We start from the raw sequence: 21,117 nt of genomic DNA, 5'->3' as shown, positions 1-21,117 counted from the left end.
TTGAAACAACATAATTTTACTGTAAAATGCATGTCTTTGTATCAACGTTTATTTTTTTTGTGAAAATCGACGATTGAGCTTTTCGTTTACAATTGATCCTTTTTACTAGAAAACTCGTCCTTTTTGCTTAAATTTCACTTGGAAATTCATTACTCTCTTTGAAATCTTGAAAACTTAAATTAAAGTTAGATTAAACTGAAACAACATCATTTTACTGCATAATTCATGTCTTCGTATCAAGTTTCGCTTTCGTAAAAATTATTCTTTTCTTAATTGAGACATGATCTTCTTTTTCTGACAATTTAAGTAATTAACATCATTTGTTGAAAAGTCGTGTTTTCAGTTAGAAATTCATTTTTTCGTAGAAAATTAACCTTTTTTATTTCAACATTTCTCTATTCCAGTTGAAGGTGCCTTATTCTAGTGTACACTTTTTTTCTATTAAAATTCAAGTATTATTATTCAAGATTTATTATTGTTCTTAAAAATATATCACTTTGTTTAGACATTTAAATAATTTTTTTTTAAAATGAACTTCTTTTTCTTAAAAATTACTAGTTTCTCAAATGAAACATACACGTTTCACTTTAACCGTGTATAAACCGAGAAAAATTCATTGAGCAATGCATAAAAATCTATTTTTATAACATGTCCTTCATTGACGAAAATACGTGAATCCTTAAAGGTTTATTTTTGTGGGACCTGGACCATGCTTTAACCTGGATTATAAGGGATTAAAAGGGTAAAAGAAAGGAAATTTGCTTTGCAGAGGCGTGTTTGCTACATTGCCGAAGAAAAAAGGGTAAAGATATACGTGCCCAAATCAACTCGAAGATAGCTGCTTTCAAGCACTGGTGACAACTATATGGCGGCAATAAAATGCCACTACAAGAAAATATAACAATTTCTTGTCTCCCAACATGTGTTTACCACAGTGTCCAAAATAGGGGTACAGAAATACCTGGTACCAATAATTTTGCAAAAAACGGTGCCCTAAGAAAAGGCAGACTCTTTTCACAAAAAAGTACACTATTACCTGAATTAAAGAATTCTGCAGAAAATTTTACCTGACTTCTTCTTAGTTTCTGCTTCATATGTTCAGTATCTTCTCGGCTTTCGAACTGTTTAGTGATTTTCCTAAAATTTTCTTTCTTTTTCCTGCGTGCAATGGCAGTGATTACTGTAAATGGTGAAAAGTTTCACATAATTCATGCTGGCGGAGAAGGAAATTGTTTAAGTGTCTGGCTGTGGCTTTAAACAAAAGAAACCATCTCAGTGTCCGGCAGAAAATTGTGCAACATTTTGTTTCCAAATAGCGTGATTACTCGGATAACGTGAACGTAGCCTTAGGGTTCCGGAAAACTTGGATTCTCGTACATACAAGTTGCATATGCAACAAAAAGGTGTATATGCTTCACTGGTAGAATGTGGTGTGGCAGCAGATGGTTTTCACGTGAATATTATATTGTTTGCCTAAATTTAAATGAGGAATACTTCATTCTGTCAAGCTCTCATCGACCTGACATTCATACGGTTAATTTATTATTCACTGGACCGGCACAACATGCGTACTTTCAGTTACTGGAGCCTGTGTCTGATAAGAACACAGATGCTGCAATATGTCGTTCTGAAGATAGTTCATCCACCTCGGTAAATAGATGTATTTCAGAAATCCCTCAAAGTGCCTCAGTTACTGTTTCCGAGACATTTCGCGAAATGCCGCCCATTGAGTCGTCTGGTAACAGTTTCAGCGATCACGTGCACGGAACCGCGATTGAATTCCATGCAAGTAACTCATCCAATCTTGAAAGTGGCTTATTTACTTCGGAAAACGGTTCCGATTCTTTCAACACCGAGATAGTTCCTTGAACAATTCGGACAATTTTTGCAACTTATTCCACGGGGCACCTCTTAACGGAAGTGTTAGCGATGAAGACGAAAGTAGCATGCCAGGTAATCCACCAAGACGACGTGTTCTTACAATGAAGAAAAGAAAATGATTCTTTATGCTCGTGCTTATTTCGAGAGTGAAAATTCGCGTAAAGAAGGTAGCATGTGTGATGCAGCCAATGTTGTGAGAAGAACCGCACTTTGCCTGGATGTTTCAGAAAGGACAGTAAAACATGTTACTCAATAGGCAAAGCGAAACAAATTGAACACTCCTCGAGAAGAAAAACGCAGATCGTCAGCAATCGAAGTAGACGATTCTCTGCAAGGAGTCATACGACGAACAATTTTTTATCTTTACATGGAAAAAAGATTGCCAACCCTTGAGCTTATGCTCGCCAAATTAAAAGAAAAGGTACCTGACTTATCGAAAATGGGAAGAACAACCTTGTGGAAAGTCCCACGAGACATCAAATTCGTCTATAAGAAGCTGCAAAAAAGCCTGTTCTGATGGAAAGTTTGTCAGTTGCAGCAAAAAGAGCAGGGTATTTGCGCTTTGCTGAACATTATATGCATCTCGGTTATTAATTTTTTTCCACCGAAGAGACCTGGTGCGAAACGAACCACTCATGTAAATACGGTTGGGCTTAAGAAATCGATACAAATACTCGTCCAGAAAATTTCGATCATTAGCGAACTGGTGTACAAAGGGTCGGTAATTATCGAGGAGGCTTCATCACCCCTTCCGGAGTCGGCAAACGCGTAATAATTTTACATATCGGCAGCAAAGATGGATTCTTAGAAGGCTGTATGAAATGTTTCGTGGGGAAAAAAGGAACCGCAGATTACCATAACGAGATGAACGCGGAACACTACGAAGAGTGGTTTCGGCTTGTTTTGACACAATTGCCAAACAAGTCCGTCATTATAATCGACCAAGCTCCTTAGCACACAATGCTGGGTCCAGAATTTCGGAACCCAACTGCAAAACGGAAAAAGCAGGTAATAGTAGATTGGCTAATTCGCCACAAAGCAGCACTGCCAGAAGGTGCTAACAATTTTAATGAGCTGACGGTACGAACTTTGCTGCTGCTTTCTCGCACATATCACCATGACTAGCAAACCTTCCTACAAAGAATAATTAATGAAATGAGAGGTGAGGAGGTTAAATTACTATGGCTTCCCGTGCCACACTGTGAATTAAATCCCATAGAGCTAGTATGGACTTACGTGTAGAACTACGTTGCCAAACGAAATAACACATTTAAAATAAAAGATGTGCGTGATTTGTGCGAAGAGGCGATGAACAATCTACCCCCAACATTGTGGCAGCCATGTTTTAAACATGCAGAAAAAATCGAGGAGTCACACAGAGGACCACCAAGTAGAATCGACATGCCGCAAGAGCGACTCGTTATAAATGTTGGAGGACCTAGCGACGACGAAAGTGACTGGACTTTCGATTCTTCTTTGGACGAATGATTCTTTTAAAGAGCATCAAAATAAACAAAATTTGTTGGTATTTCAGTTACCTGAATAGTTTTTACTTTACTTACTTAGTTTTTACATAAGATAACTTTTTAGATTATGAAAGTTTTTGTTATAAATTTTTAAACAAAAAGTATGTATTCACAAAAAAAATGTAGTGTTTGATACATTGGCAAAGAAAAAATTTGCACCTTAGATCAAAAATCGTTTAGAGTAAGAAAATACATAATTTCCCAACGAAATGGTTACATTTGAAGTACTTGGTAATTCAATTATTTTTATTGAAAAATGTGCCATGTTTTTGAAAATTTCTCTTCTATAATAATACTCGAAATTAATCTCTTCGGTTGAAGTATTATCTTTTCCGTTGATTTGTTAATAAATAGAACCAATTATACTTTGTTCATAAAGTATTGTTGTATCATTTATAAAAATATCCAAAATTGCGAATCCATATTTTTTATATTGTTAAAATTAAACTATTTGAAAAAATTCAAAATTATAACTTTGTACATCATACATATTGAAAATTAAAAATTTCTGAATTGCAAACCTTTTTGATAGACCTATTTTTTTAAACTGGTAAAAAATTTTATAATTTTATGACATAAAATTTAAAATTGAACAAGTTTGCGAGTTTTCGATTGCAAATATCCTCGAAACTGATCAGTGTCGAAAATGGAAAACACCAAACAGTCTGAGAATTTCAGAAAGAATTTCCTCAGAAAAATATTGGTTACTAATTTGAAAACCGTTTTTTTTAATGTTTTTTTTTCAGTCGACCATAATATCCAAATATAGACAATTATTATGAGTAAAGCTAAGTGCATTGGGCAAAAGAATTCCTTTGAATCTAAGAACATTTTCCTTAAATTGAGGGATTTGTACAAAATTCGCATTTTTGCCTTAAAAATTTAGCAATTTGGTGTGGGGGGGATTTTACTTTTTAATTTTTGAAGGAAAATAAATTTTTTTGGTTAAAAATTAAACTTTCCGGTTGAAACCTCATGTGTTTTACTTAAAGATTCAACTGTTTTGTTGTTAAGTTACCTTTATTGGTAACTAATGCAACTACGTTTGATTTAAATTTAAAATCGTTTTTGACTTAGATATCAACTATTACACTTTTGGTTAAAAATTCACCTTTTTAGATTGAAAATTCAACTTATTTGATCAAATTTAAACTACTTCCTCGAAATTAATTTTTTGGTAATTAACAATGTTGATTTTTGCTTATAATTTGTTTTTAACAAAACAAATTATACCAGATAACAAATTTCCAGGATTTAATATGTTCTTACCCATAAAATCAAACAATTTTAATTTACAAATATACTTTGCAAATAAAATTTCCACGGTGTTAATCTTGTGGTGAAACAATTTGTTTGTAATCATTAGACTGGATGTTCTGTCAATTGCCAATTAATTAATCTTGCATTGGAAATCTTAAATATTGAAGAACTTTAAATTGCAAATCGTTAAAAATAAAGAATTTGCAATTGTAAACCTTCAAAATTGAACTATGCAAAATGTTAAAAATTACATACCTTTCCAATAAAAATGACGAATTGTAAGCAAATTGCATAAATTTTGATCACTGTAGTGTAATTTTGAAGCTTCAAAGACATATAATAACATATTTAACCGAAAAGATAATATTCCAAACAAATAGATTAATTTTTGATTGAAGTAGATCAATTCTAAAAGAATATTGTTTACATTGTGTAAGTGAAAATTATTGTTTAATTTCATTGACCGTGAAAAAGTTTTGCAAACGCAGAAATGATAAGCAATTTTTTCCCTCTAGTAAAACGTTAAATTGAATGTAAAAAATAATATTAAAGAAGTTTAGTCTTGAAAGTTAAAAATATTTCATTCATTAATTCCAAGATTTATTACAAGTACCATTTTCAATATAATAAAGTTACACCTCATCATTGATTCAAATGTAGAAAGTAATAAGTATAGAACTTTGTATACTTCAAGCTGAATAATGTCACGTTCATTGGTTATTTTCTTACGACTTGCGTCGACCACTTGCTTACGTCGTTTGAAATAAAAGTATTCTTTTCCTCTTTTCAGAAGTTGATGAATGAGCGAACCACCCGACGTGACCTTTAGCTATGGTATTTAATACTCGGCATAGTCCACAGTGCCCTCACACCCACACTACCATACGTAAGTCTTCGAGAATTAATTGTTAATAATTAATAGGTGTCAAGATTGTTATTCCTAATTGTTATGCGATTGTATTTTTTGAAATTTTCCAAGCAATTTAAGCCAAAATATAGCGCTCTACTACGTATATTACAAGAGATAGCCTAGTTATGTTTAAATGAATTTTACGTTAATTGTTATTAATGTATTGTAATTTTCTTTTCACTTATGTATAGTCAAAAAATGAAAGCATCTGCATGATTTTTTTCAAATTTTTTTAATCGTTCGTTCCAAAGATATCAGCATCGAAAGTTAAGCAAGGAGAGAGTGACGCGAAAAAACCACGATTTTCATCCTTTCGCGAAGGATATTTTCCGAACCAATTTTTGTACATAAACAAATGGGGACTCGTATGAAGCGCAATAAAGTAAGCTTTATTATGGTATAAGCTGTGTTTTTATCCGATTTTTTTCTTCCGAGTAAATTACAAAAATATGCAGCTATTTTGGAAAACCTTCCCATCGTGAACGGATAGTAGGCTGGTCTCTTTTGCTATTCTGCTTTGCACCTGTTTTGGGTCATTTAACTTTACCATCACCACAAGATCAGCCAATCCCTCCACGGTATCGTACAGCAACTCCTTATCGTCCAGGTTAGTCTCAAAATATTTACATTCGAATTTCAATTTTAGTTATTTCGATTTAGATGTTCCAAGAATTACGCCGCGTCACGGTTTCGAACAAAAGGAACCTCAGGGTGAATGTGCCGTTGTTACTTATGCATGACAAAACAGTCGCATAGCCAAAAAGCGTAATACCGCAATGGCATAACAGGATAACCGTGACACGTTGCATAACATTGTAAGACGGCACTGACTGTTCACGTTCAGATATGCTTAATTTAAGTCGAATATCAGGATCAAACCGTGCTTTAACTGAAATTCAACTGTATTTATGTTTTAGATATTGAATAATAAAAACATTGAGACAATAGAGTTAATTTTCTGACGAAAAGTTAGTTTTTGTTGCCATTCTATCTATTTATATTTAACTAATGTTGCGCACTCGACACTGGAATCAGTATTCCAATGATATATTTTTTTTACTAGTAATTGTATAGAAAAAAAACTCATTAGAATAACTTTTTAGCATAATAAAGTTTTTCTATGATGATAATCGCAGTTATAAATTCTTTTCATTGTTTGTAAGTTAGGCTCATTCTGACCGATCAGACGTTCAGAATGCCAACATTGTTAAATGCTTAAAATTTTTACTTCATAATTTTTGGATACTAATTGTACACAAAATATAACTTCCAAATTTCAAAAAAAAGAAAGGCGTTAATAAGTATTGACCTGCCGTGAGAAAATGGATCTTTGGGTCAGCAGGCGAATTTTTTAGTAGAAACGATTGACTAGACGCTTGAAGTCAGATACACATGGAATGGGGGACTATCTCCTGCATTGTGCAGCTGAGTAACAATTCGAATTTCGCAGATAAACATTTTATTCTTTTTTAATATGAAAGAGTGATTCAAAAACTACCGATAGTGTCAAAAACATGAAAATCGATTTTTGAACCCTAAGGTCCCTGTTTCTAAACTGAATAGGTGTTTCTCACTGTCTCGTTTAAATTACAACAGCTCTTATCTTAAGCACGTATTCCATAGAAAAATTTAACGTCTTCAAGTTATTACTCTGATTGTGCAAGAAAATTTTGCTGTTTGGGTGGGATTTTTAGTCGCCTTCTATTTATAGGAATATGTATTAGCGAAATTTACTAAAAGACTTACCGAGTATATAAAGACACACGGCTGGATAAAATACATGTATATCTATATATAGTCTATATCTATATCTATATCTATATCTATATCTATATCTATATCTATATACCAATGTATATCTATAAGAAACCAATGCTTCCGCTAGATCTATGTTCAACGTACAAAATCTTTTTTCGAAAATGTTCCGATGGCTACTATAAATAAGTATAGATTTTCCTGTGGCTGATTGAATTCTTCGGGGTGTTAATTATAACATAACAATACTCCATATAGTGTATGAGAGAAAGGGATCCTTACCAAGGTATTTTAAAAGGCGATGCATTTTAACTTTATCTCTACGTAGAAGAAATATGAAATCTTCGATGTCAACCATGGAACTCCCTCTTCTATCTGCAATCTTGCATGCTTCTTGGACAATGGACCTCATTTGACGCAAGACCATATCTTCTATTATTCTTGCAGATTCCACCAACGGCTCAGAACAATCACCAAAGCCATGCATCATCTGCTGAATTTCTAAAATATTTGTTTTGCTTGTTAGAACAAATTTCGATTTCGTGTGACCAAAACAAAGCCTATAAGGTTGTTTTAGAAGTTCAAAATAGTCGAAAAATATATTTTCAAACAAATTCTTAAAAATTCCTATAAATATTCTCTTAAATCGCATTTGGTTAATTGTCAAATTTGCGCCAAGTTTTAAGTCCCATTTACTTTCATTTGACATGAAAACACCTCAAGTCTTACTGTGTAAGCACAGTGGGGCCAATTGCCAATGTAGGAGGAAAAAACTTTGGAAACGTCATGAAAATTTGTACTTTATTGTTTTCATAGTTTCTGATTATCAATATGATTTCGAAATTTCAAATTACATTATGGCGGATTTAATATAACTAAAAATTAAAAAAAACTTTGTTCAAATTGAACGAAACTTTGTCTTGAGGGGTTTTCAGGATTTATGTTTATGAAATGGAAGTCAAAATTACAAAAGCCAAAATCGATAAATCAATATGACGGTTGAAAACGAGAGAAATGTATTGACTTGTAACCATCCTCGCAGTAATATCTTTTAAAATGAAATTTAAGGGTTGATATCAATATTTGTTCATGCCCTACTATGAAAAATCGACAAATTTCGCTCAATGACCCACGGATGATGTTCTCACATCCTTAAGTTACCACCCTTGCAGTAATATCGATCGAAATTCAATTTAAGATGTGTTATAAATATTTGTTTAACCCCTACTATGAAGAAACGAAAAATCTCCGAAGTGGTAAAAGTTTTTGCCCCAACTGTTTTTTTCGTGTACACATTGACCTAGCAAGTTAGAAACAATGTTACTGCGAGGATGGTTCCCTCGACGTTTTAGAACTTCACCTCCCGGGTCATTGAGTTAATGAAAAAATCAGTGGGAATAAAACTTTTATCACTTCGGAAATTTTTCGTTCATTCTTAGTAGGGGCCTCAGTAAGGAAAAAGCAAATACATTTTAACCTTCCTAAATTATCTTTTGATCCAATTTATTAAATGGTGGAATTCTGGAGGATTTTAATATATCATCCTCAGGGTGATTAAGTCAATGAAAAAATGATTGGGACCAAAAACTTTTATCACATCGAAAATTTAACATTATTTCTAGTAAAGGGTGAAGAAATATTCATAACACGACTTTAAGTACATTTTAATCGATATAACTGCGAGGGTATTTTCTTAAGGGTGTTAGCAATCATCTCTTGAGTCAGGGAGTTTATGAAAAAATCCTTGGGGAAAAATACTTTAATCACTTCGGAAATTTATCTTTCATTCTTTGTAGAAGATGCACAAATTTTTGTAACAAACCTTAAATTGAATTTGTATCGCTCTTACATGTAAACGAAGTTTGTTGAGGATGTTAGGATATAATCCCCAGGGTCATTTAGATGGTAAAAAAATCAGTGGGGTTAAAAACTGGTATCACATCTGAAATTTTTCGTTCTTTCATTGTAGAGGATAAACCAATATTCCTAACATCGCCTAATTAATTCCGATCAATATCACTGGCAGCGTTGTTTCTAAAGAGTGTCAGAAAATCATCCATAGGTAAAAGTGAATGAAAAAATCATTGGGGTCCTAGAAACTTGATCATTGCCAATAATCTTCGATCAACTTAGGTAAGTGATGCAAAAAATGTGTTATACCCCTCAAAGACAATTTAAATAAATAACCTTGAGAGGTTAGTTTTTGGATCTTAATCTAAACCACACCTATTGAATGATTATTTCACTAAAGAAATTAATATGCTCTTATTATTCTCAAAAACAATTTTATTTCCATAATTACGGCAGTTGAAATTAAAACTATGATCTCTAACAATTGTTTCAGAGTAATTTCATTTTGGTCTATCTTTATTTTTTCTTTTTAAAATATTTTTGAGTGCACCAGTAACAGTGCCTAATTAGTATCCGTCCAATATGACGTTAGTCCAAATATTCCAAAGCACGACGTGTCTTACCTTGAAGCGAGAGCCGAGGTGGGGATACCGACAAGAGAACGCGGTCACTAACACTGCGTTTGACTCCTGCTTAAGCACAGATGACTGTTTACACCACGCACCTAATTGGTAAAACTTAAATATTTTATAATTAAAAAACTAAAACTTCAACTGATTTTTGGAAAAGTAATTTTCGATTTATTGTTTTTATTTTCATACAGCAATATAGGTGAGGGCGGACGGAAACTTGCACTGGCTGCTCATGGGAACAACAATAACAACATCAAACATAGTTGGTGAGAAGGCATCCAAGAGAGGAAGAAATATGCTTTATGACAAGGAGAAAAATCAACGTCCAGATTTCGCTCAAGTGAAATCTGGCACGCTTCGTGAACATTTTTCAGAAGATTTGAACTTCTAGACCATAAATCGTTCTGTGTTTCTATTTGTTTTGGTCTACGAAATCCAAGACCCACTGAATGAAGAAACAGTAAACATAAATAGCTTCAAGGAGTTATGTAGTGCCCTAATTACACCTGAGCAACATCTGGCGCATATATCCACCTAATATTTAAAGTCGAGGACGCCCATTCAGCAGTAACTGGTGTCAGGAAGCACTATACTGCTACCGAAGAAGGCGATTTGGTCAACTTAGAGAACTACAGGCTAATTGACAGGTACGTCAGCAAAACCGCAACACTCCACCAACGCTCCCTACCGAAGGCAGGTATTGGCTACCCGAAAGCCTTCGATTCTATTTTTCTTTCGACACTTCGATTCTTTTAAATTGACAATGAAAAATTCTGTAATTTGTATGCTTTATAATCCAAATTTCTTGGATTTAAAACATTTAGAATTCCAAACTTGAATGTTGATTTTAAAAAACATCAGAGATTAATAAATTTTTTTACATCAATAATATTCAATAGTTGACAATTTAAATTATTTAAAATTATAGGGCTTTGAATTTTAAATCGTTAAAATTAAATAAATGTTGATTGTCACCATTTAAATTTTGCAAGTTACAACTTTTACAATTTTAAAAAATTTCAGAAATTTGGAATATTTAGAACAGAAAACTTGACTTTTGATTTACAGAAATAGCCAAATTTAAGAATAAAAATAATGGAAAAATATTAGTCTAAGTTTTTTTTTACGACCGGAAAGTAAATAACAAATATTTTTCATAAACGAAAAAATAAAATCTTTTTTCAATTTATTTTCAAATCATCCATACTTTATTGTCAAAAATATTATTTCCAACGTTTTGATAGTGGACCGCTCTCCTCATCACGCAAACTTATGATCTATAGAGAGGATTATTACACGTTATAGGTTTAAAATAACAATAATATGTGGTTGTTTAAAGAACAGTAGCCGCATTCATAGTTATTGCATACAAAGATGAGATAGATGTGACTTTTACCGACAGTGCATTTTTGGTAGTAAGAAAAAGTGCGATTGAGCTATCAGCACCAATACCTGTTATTCGGCTTTCCGCTCAATGCATGTTGTTGCTACACCACTTCAATCTTATTTTTGAGCAGTTATCGGTTTTTTTTTCTTCAAAAAACCAGATACTACTCTATAATACTTTTAAAGTGCATTTTTAAAACCTCAAAACCGAATGATCGGTTGTTAAGTTTGAAGTATTTTATAGATTCCACCATTTTTGTGCATCGCGCTCCAACATCCTTAATTAACATATTTTTGCCCTAAACTGATTAGAATGGTGCGCCATATAAAAAAAAGTGAACGCTGATTTTCTTATTGCCAAATAAAAAAATTACCTAATAAATGCATTACAATATGCAGTAATAGAGGATAAAAAATCAGAAAGCAACAGAAAAAATTAGTGAATATATTTACAAAATGGCAACTTACCTATTTAGGCAATTTATCTAATTGTTGCCGAGATTTGGATTAAAAATGTACGCCTGTACTAGTTGCTACACCAACCGAGGATTATAATACGTGGCGCGTTTTTTTAATGGTATTCTCAGGAGGTCCAATCCACTTCTCTGGCTGCTCCAATAACACGGACTATTTCGTCAATATTGCTTACATATTTTTAGCAAAATGAGTAATATGACCTGATAGATAAACGTTCATTTTTCGGCCTGCTGGCCTTAAGAAATTAACTTGCTTACACTTCTAATTTTTACCGAATTTTCTTACAACGACCTCTTAAAAAATGACATAAATTCACACCTTATCTCTAAGCCGCTCGCTTTTATAGCCTGGCCTTCCTCGCTTCGCCTCGCCACGCACGCATGTCGCTACTTTCTCGCTTTGCCTCACATTGTCAGCCTCTGTCTCCACGGCTAACACCTAATACTTATCTACTATTTACAATATTAACCATTTTCTTACATTTACTTCCTCTCCTATTTACAATCTCTCCTTCTGAATTCCTCTTCCTCCTTCCTTCTCTTCTTCAACATCTTCCCCATCTTACCCAACACCCCCTTAGCCCATTCTACTGTCCTTTTGCCCCAACCCCTTTCACGCAACAATACCTCCCCTTTTGCATCCCCCTTCTCGCACAATTCACACATCCTCTTCTCTCTAGAAAGACAGAACCATCTTCCCACTTCCATCTTCCCACCCCTACGGATGTTCTCCTTCTCCCAAAAACACTCCATAACCAGCTTACTTCCCCCTCTTCCAATAATTTCTCCTCATATTTACACGCTCGACTCCTCGTTATACTCCCTAGACTCTTTCCTCCTGTCCCATCCTGACAATATAGTTCGACATATTCCTTGCCAACCCCAGTGTCCACTTACGTACCTCTCATATATCCTATTTACCTCCTCACTTACCTTCAACCCCGACACCTCCACTCTATATAATAAGACACTCATCACTAGCGAATCGAACAATATTATTACCCTTACAAAATCTGCAAACAAATTCTTGCGTAGTCCCCACACCTGCCTTATCAGCACATTTGCCCTTTCACTCGATCTTTTATATGAGCATCCGCTTATCATGTATTATATGTCATCTGCATATGCGAGTGACCATATCCTGACTCCTACTACCCTAACTCCTCCTACCACTCCGGCCGCTAGCTTTCTTTCCATATCCACAATTAAAAATGCAAAAGGCGTTGGGCTAAGCGGACACCCTTGTCTCAACCCCCTATCCATCCAAAACCCTTCGAGACCCTCCCCTCTCACCTTATCTTTCGCCTCCTTATATACCTCCCTTACCCTCTCGATCAGGCCTTCCTCCACTCCCCTCTTCCATCGCCTCCCACAACCACCCTCTATCCACCAAAGGGAGCACGCCTCATAGACTTAGAAAAACGCATTCAATTTCTCACCCTTTTTAGCTAAGTCTCTGTCCACCGAGTGCTGCAAGACGTAAATATTGTCGATAGTACTTCTTCCCTCCCTAAAGCCCGCCTGCGTCTCCGGCAGTATACCTTTCCCATCAACATCCATCTGCAGCCTACATGCCAACACCATCTCGTATATTTTGTACGCCGTACTCATTATCGCAATTCCTCTATAGTTTTCCTGCCTCTCCCTATCTCTTTTTTTATACAGTGGTACGAACAAACCCTCCCTCCGCCCTCTTGGAAATCCCTCCCCCCTCCGTACTTTTTACACTACCCCCTGGAGCCTCTCCCTTGCATTTTGTGTGCCAAACAACCACGTTTCGTTCTCTGTCCCATCTAGCCCTGGTGCCTTAGACCTGTTCAACTTCCTTATATGCTTCTCTATCTCCTAGTCATTTAGCTCCATTCTATCCACCTCCCTCGTTCTTCTAATCCCATCATCTCTCTTCCGTATATCTGATCCTTAAAATGAATCTTTAAAAAATTCCATTCATTTCTCAATCCCTATCTTCTCGCTTAACCCCACCCTACGTTTCCTAAACCTATTAATTATTTTCCACACGTTCCCTTTCTGTCTTAATACTTCTCAACTCTTGCAGAACTTTTTCCTTCTTCTGCTCTTTGTTCTTAAACATCACCCTAAACGCCTTCCTCATTTTTACGTACGCCTCCCTTCTCGTAGCTCCTTCCTTCCACTTCCTGTACTTCCTTTTCACCCTTCTCTTCATCATTTGACATTCCCTATCCCACCACGGCTTCACCATTCATGTATTCTTCTTTTTAAATACCGCCTTTTGCACACACTTTTTTGCTTTCTTTCAAATCCTCCCATATTTCTTTCACCGACTCCCCCTCAAAGCTTACCTTCCGCAACTGCTCGTGATATCCACAAACTTAATGACTGATAGTCTAATTCCACCCTCCCTTCTACTGCGAATTTCCCTATCTCCTCCCACCCTTGCATATTCATGATCACATAATTTATCACCTCCATCCAGTCTCTTAGAATCTCCCACTGTTTATTTATTATCTTATCCTTCGATTTCCTTTCCAAGCTTTCCCCTTTCCGATACAGCCACCCTCGCCCCCATCCTCTCAATGAACTTCCTCTAATCCATCCCTATCCCATTCCCTTCTCTCTACCAGCGTCTCAACCAGTCCGACCACATCAAATTTCTGAATATACCTCCAGAAATCCTCACCTCTCCCTCCTAGCCCTGTCTTTTAGCATTCTCTGCACGCCCCTTTTCTTCCTCGTCAAATTTTGATCTATAAAAACCTTAAACTTTATCCTAGTTTTGTTTCGCATTACCCCCGAATGTTCTTCCTAGCTCTCAAATTCCACAACCGCCACTTCATTTTCCTTCCTCCCCTTCAGCCTAACTTTCCCTGCCTTGCCTTTAACCCACCTTATGCTCTGTAGCAGAACTTGTACCTCCCCCTTTCTATCTGCTCTTTAATTTCAAACCTTTTATTACAATATTGTTTCTCCTGTCTGCCTTCTCTCTTCTCTCCATTCTCAACTCCATGGCCCCTTATCCTTTCCATATCCGCTCTCTCCTCTTCATTCCTACGCTCTCCCACTTTCTCTTCTGTCATATTCTCCCTCGGCTCTTTTACCTCCTTATCCCATTTTTCATCTCGTACCTTCCGGTCCTCCCTCATGTTTCCCATCTGCTCCATAGCCCCCCTTACGTCTTCACACAATCTTCCAACCTCGCTTATCAGCACCCCGAGAGCCTCCTTCCCCGTCTGCCCATCCACGGGGGGGGGGGGGGGGGTACCTACGTGTCCGTACGCTTTTTGTAAACTGACTCTAGCGCGCTTATCTCCAGACTCTCTTTGCTGTCTCTTTTTCTGTTCAAGAGAACCTCGCCCTCACTTGCGCTAGACGCTCTCTCCCTCGCCTTGTCGCTTCCTTCGTCCTGCTTTTTCCATCTTTCTAACGCGCCAATCGAAACCGGGCCACGAACAGATGCCGTCGTGGTCTGTTTGAAATTTTTTTCCCGTCGAATTCACTGCCAGCACGGCCAGTACTCTCGCTCACCATCTCCCGCTCTTCCGTCGGTAAGTGTGACGTATCTATGCAAAAAGTACCAACTGCAACCAACAGATGTCTCTCGAGACCGCTGTCGCGTACCGCCCTACACTTTCCCTTTCTTTGCACTATTCCACCCCTCACAGCCCCCGCACATATCCTATTCTCTGCCTTAACATCCTCCATCACAACAAGAACCACACTTGTCCACCATAAAGGCCCAAACTCCTTACAAAAAAACTACCTCGCTTCCTTGCCAACCTAACCTCACTGTTCCTATTTGCTAAAACCAACCCTACAATTGCAATGAAAATTAATTTTTTAATCTCCAATTCACCCCTTACAACCCTACTCACCTCCTAGGCTTCCACCCTCACACTCCACTCACACCTTTCACCTTGACGTTTTTACTGAAATTCTATATGTTATAGGTGAGCGAACTTTTTCTTTAAGTAAAAAATCAACTTCTTTTCACATTTTTTCAAATATTTTTTTAATTTGAGGCCGAACCAGGATAAATTTTTATATATCTGTATACTTCTTCGTATTCTAATTAATCGTGTTGGTCAATTTTCAGTATTTCTGTATAATACTATGGATCCTAATTATATTTGTTGAAAAATTATACGCTTTTACTCTAATGGGGATGCAAAGTGTTTGCAAGTAGCTGAGGTCGATGATTTTTTACATTTCTGTACATATTTTTATAATTTCTGGCCAAGATCATCAACCACGGTTATGTCTATATCCAGCGACGGATTATGATGAATCTTGCTGAAAAACTTTAGGCTTTACTGGTATTATCAATTTTATAAGGATGCCCAGTTTTTCCTAACATCTATAATGAACGATTTGTTTCCCGACTAAATAATTACAGACTAAAATTATCGGATAGAAGTGGATTAGGACTCCTGGAGAAACCACTACAAAAAGGCGCCACGTACTGCATCTCTCTGGTAGTTTGAAAACCAGTGCACGTACATTTTCAATCCGACTCTCGGCAACAATTACACCAATTGCCTAAACAGGTAAACTGTCTTTATGTAAATACATGAATCCACTTCTTTTTTTCTTTTACTATCTATTACAGCATATCGTAATGCATTTGAAATGTTAAGCTTCTATTTTCCATAACTACAATTATATTTTTTTTTACTATAGCGCATTTTTCCTAACTAATAAGACAGCGTGGGCCGATCTGACATGCTTATCCGGCTACACCATTCATGTTTTTAATTTCTAGACTTTCGCAGCCGAATTTACATTAAAAAGGCAAAAAGTGACATATTTAAACAAAATGTGACTAAAAGGGACTAATTTCCAACTCAAAAAGTGACGAATAGGAGCTTACGGCCCTTGATATCACCAAGAGTAAGATCATGCATATGCATGAAAGCTTGCATAGCGATTCATCTCTTCAGCGATTATACATCTCAGGCCTGCAAGGCACAACATAACCGAATTGTTCTGAGTATTGCTTACATCATTGCAAATAGCAGAGCTCCTCTGCTAAAAATGTTCATCAAACAAGAGATGATTGGCAAAGGAGCGTTCCTTTACAAAGCCGCGTTACCAGCGACCGAGACTCTTGGCCAGAATTTGAACATCAGAAGCGGGGAAAGTACATTACTCCATCTAAATGACTCACTTCTAAGAACGGAAGTAAAGAAGTCAGAGGTTAAAAAATTCTCCCAATTGCTATTCGACATAAAAATGAACGGAAACTTTCACAGAAATGCAGAGGATCAGTCCTTGTCGAAGAAGAAAACTTTTGCTTTCCTCAAGTTCCTCCAAAAAGCAGTGAAAAATTACAGTATTTGACTTAACTTCTGTAACTGTTTGTAGAATCTGTTCTTTAGAATGTTCTAATCGTTGTAGTGTTTCAATTAAAAGTAAAGGTAATTGATTCTTGCGTAAACACATTTTTTCATACACGATGCACGTGTGTCTTATTTGGCGAATCCGATATTGAAACCGTCTGTTAACTTGACGCACCGCGAGTTTCGTTGAATTCTGCCCTTTGCCATCAACGATATTAAAATGGAGCGTTCAATTAGTTCTACTGCCAAACGCTAGAAGATCCCTGGAAACACTCTCTGAAGGAGAATGAAAAATAAGAAAATGGATCCACCTCGAGCTGGAAGGAAAAGTTGCTTTACTCCAGAACAAAAAAAAAAACTCTTGCGGAATATGCCATCAAATGAAGCGATAAGTTTTATGGCCTGACTTGTGTCAAGCTCCGTCAAGTAGAATTTTTCCTGTCTAAAAAAACATGATATATAACGTCCAAGTTGCACTCAATTTATATGTAATTATTTAAGCCCATCATTTACCCAAAATTAATTTCATTGAACTCAGTAAACAACTTTACTTCCCTTTCCGAAATTACACTAAGAGTGCGCTATATTATCCAATCAGGAAGGATAACTTGGCACAGGCTCACTTTTTGTGAAACATGAGAATTAACTACTTTAATAGGCGCCAATTCAATAATAATCATTCGCATAGGGTAGATAAGATATTGAGTTACGTGCTCTATATTATTTTACTACAGTGTTCAGCATATTTAACTTTTAACGGTGATTTTTATAACATTTGCACCACATTATCCGCCGCTCCCTACATGGGGTTTTATTTTCGCATGCCAGAATGGTGTCTTAAACGTATACCGTGCCACTATTTTACGTCAAGATGTTCCCAGCGAGTCTCCAGCGCACATGCTATCCAGGTGTACCACTAACATGGGAACGACGTATGTCTAGAGAAATAATGCGACCTTAAAAGTACTTTATTGCCATTTTTGTCGCTTCTACGGTGTTGGTCGCGACCCTGTCCTGCAAAACGCTCTGAGGGAAATAGTCAACTGTCTAAAACGCGAAGTGCCAAATTTTCTGGAACTACAATTTTCGGACAGCAGTCTCTGCTGCACACTCTTGGCCTGACATCGTTCTCCAAGACTTCGAGGAACGAACTATATTTGTGATCGAATTCTTGGCCCCGGTCGAGTACAACGTCACTGTTAAAGAGAAGGAAAAGGAGGAGAGGTATCAACACTCTAAAGGGGAGCTGCAACGACTGCATCCAAAATAATCGGTCTAAATATTCTAAATATATAAATATTCTAAATATTCCAAAATCGGTTCTAATCATCGGTGCTCTTGGAGATGCGAAAACGTCACTGGTTCGTAAACTTAAGGCCATACCCGCGTCACAGAAACATGCTAACATATTTTCGAGATGGATGCAAAAAGTTGTCATCCTTGGATTGCTTTCTGTCCTCAAAACCCACGAGGCTTCAGCCGGACTGTCGTTGTCATTCCGTCGTGCCCTGTGGCCACCTATGTCACGGCCGTGAAGCTTAACCATATGTGTGAATTACCGTGGTTTTCTGGGAGCCGGTATCATTTTAATTGATGACACTTGCTCCCAACGGGATGCTGCGCTGTTTATTGAATCTTTTCATTAACTATATACATAATATCCATCTGCTGACCGAACAGCACTTAAACGACACTAAAGGCTGGCTGCGCTAGAGCAAGGGGAGCCAATGAAGATGGAGACAATACAATGGACCGACTGAGGGACGGATCGTCTGAAGGATAACCTGCAAGAGTGCTATGGCACACGTGTTTCCCCCTGAGCAAAGAACTTACATAGCGCGGTTTCATGCTCTATGGTGTGAGAAACACCGATATCTCTCACACTTTTTGCGGCAATTGCTGCAATCATGTCAACTAATCTAAAGAATTTTATTTATTGCTGGTAATTTTTATGAAAATTCTAGTATTTAATCTCCCAGATGATCATGGAAAAACAATTGTGACCGTCCGCGAAGAAAGGGACCTTACGCCCCAAAGCTGAATTTTACAGTACGGGCAATCGTAGCCGAGTTCGAAAGCAGGCATTTGAGTAGTGGGGAAGGCGTCAACGAAAAGCACCACTACCACTTACCACTACATCTTTAGGCGTTCATATCCGTGAACCAGTGGAGCTCACGGACACAGCTCATTACAGTTGTAGTGGTAAGTATTGGGGCTGGATTTTGTTAGCCTCTCGTTCGGTCTCCGACTACGTTTATCATGCCTATGTTTGCAGCTTAATAACAAAAAAATTAATCAACTTAAAAAATTTCTGATTTTTGCAAATGAAAGAGTAACTCAACAACTATCGATCGGTGTAAAAACGTAAAAATCTATTTTTGGCGCGTAAGGTCCCTTTCTTCGCGGGCGGTCACAATTGAATAATTTCTTTTAATTCAAATACCTTAGAAGAACTTCAAAATTGAAAATCTGGGTCCCTTTTGTGAAACTTCATAACTTTGGAGATTTTTATTATATTGAAATATATTTTTTAATACTCATTATAAGATGCAGTTTTGAAGAAATATTTTTTGAACAAAAAAAATTGAAAATTTTCTAGATTTTACAGAAAAAAAATGTTAACTGATTTTTTGGAAAGAAAAATTCAGCTTTGATTTTCTTTAATTTTTTTATAAATAGCTTACAATGTCCTTTAAATGCCTGCATGAACTCAAAAGTTTGTGAATACTAGCATAATATTCGTCTATTTTTTGCCTATTGTTTACAGAGTTTTTAGCATCGTATTTATCGCTTGGGCGAACTTTTTTAAAAATATTTACGAAAACTAAGGGAGATACAATTTTTATGCTTACAACAATGTAAGAGCATACTAAACCACCATGCGTGCACTTGAAGCGCGCACGTATATCAATTTTTGATCAAAAGAATGTTACATTTTTAATTGTGAACGTTCTTAAATTTTTAAATAATGTGATTTTTTCTGAAAAAGATTAGTATTTGAATTAGAATAGAATAGAAGAAAATTAATTTAAAAAAAAAACTAATTCTAAAACAGAGAGATAGAACTGCAAATAATAATTTAAATTTTTAACGATGAAGTTTAATTTTCAACCTATTAATTGTAGTTTCAATTAATAAAATTGACTTTTCCGAAATCGCGGAACATGGAATAGAATACATGAATTTGCAATCAAATTGTTTAATTTTAACTAAAAACTATCAATTTTCAACAAAATATGGAATAATTAAATTTTTAACTAGAAAAATTAATTTAAAAGAAAAAACTAACTTTTACCCAGAGAGGCGGATCTTCAAATAATAAAATGAATTTTTAACAGAGGTTACATTTTCAAAAAAATGATAGAAGATTCAATAAAGAAAATTAAGTTTTAACAAATAAGAAGAACCCAGAATAAAATACATAAATTTTCAACCAAACTGGTACATTTTTAAATAAAATGTTTAATTTTAGGCAAAAAAATATATAATTAGATCTTCAGTTCAAACAAATAATAATTTAAGAAAAGACAGAATTTTCAACAATATAGTTGAATCTTCAAACCAGAAAGATGCCTCTTTAAATAATAAAATTAACTTTTAACAAAGAAATTGAACCATCAACTAATTAATTAAATTTTCAATCAAGAAGTTTAATTTTCTAGCAAAAACGACCTAATTACAAGAAAATGTATACATTGTTAACCAAACTGTCGAAAAAAGCATTCAATTTTTTATCAAAAATAGAATAATTAAATTTGCAGTTTAAAAACTAAATTTAAAACAAAAAACGAATTTTTACCCAGAGAGATGGATCTTTAAATGATAAAACGAATTTTCAACAAAGAAGTTGAACTTTTAACCAAGCAATTGAAATTTCTACCAACAAGATTTATATTCTACCGAAAAATACGAACTTACAATAAAATACATCAGATAAACAAACTGTTGAATTTTAACTAAAAACTATCAACTTTCAACCACAAATAGAAATAGACTTTTAAATTAAAATGTATGATCTCCATGGCAGTTTGATGTTTTCGATAAACCCCTTTGAGCGCTTCATTTCTTAAGGAAAGTTTCAACAAATAAAAATTTTCTGTGCAAAAGTTGTTTAAAAATACAATT

General features: G+C 35.6%; 1 protein-coding gene across 3 annotated transcripts in view; it reads right to left on the bottom strand.

The window, feature by feature from the left end:
• The window catches only part of LOC117175050 (transcription initiation protein SPT3 homolog), a 138,117-nt gene that overhangs the window by 94,591 nt on the left and 22,409 nt on the right, over nucleotides 1-21,117 (bottom strand). For all 3 annotated transcript variants that reach the window (XR_004467421.1, XM_033364578.1, XM_033364579.1), the window contains one exon: nucleotides 7,615-7,833. Coding sequence is in view for 2 of the 3 variants with exons in the window: in XM_033364578.1 (XP_033220469.1) it covers nucleotides 7,615-7,833 (219 nt within the window). In the remaining variant the exon portion in view is untranslated. The remainder of the gene's footprint in view (nucleotides 1-7,614; nucleotides 7,834-21,117) is intronic.

Source organism: Belonocnema kinseyi, chromosome 6 (assembly GCF_010883055.1).
Source record: "Belonocnema kinseyi isolate 2016_QV_RU_SX_M_011 chromosome 6, B_treatae_v1, whole genome shotgun sequence".
Taxonomy (NCBI): domain Eukaryota; kingdom Metazoa; phylum Arthropoda; class Insecta; order Hymenoptera; family Cynipidae; genus Belonocnema; species Belonocnema kinseyi.
The sequence above is the reverse complement of the archived record's forward strand: the minus strand, read 5'-3'. Positions and strand labels throughout refer to the sequence as shown.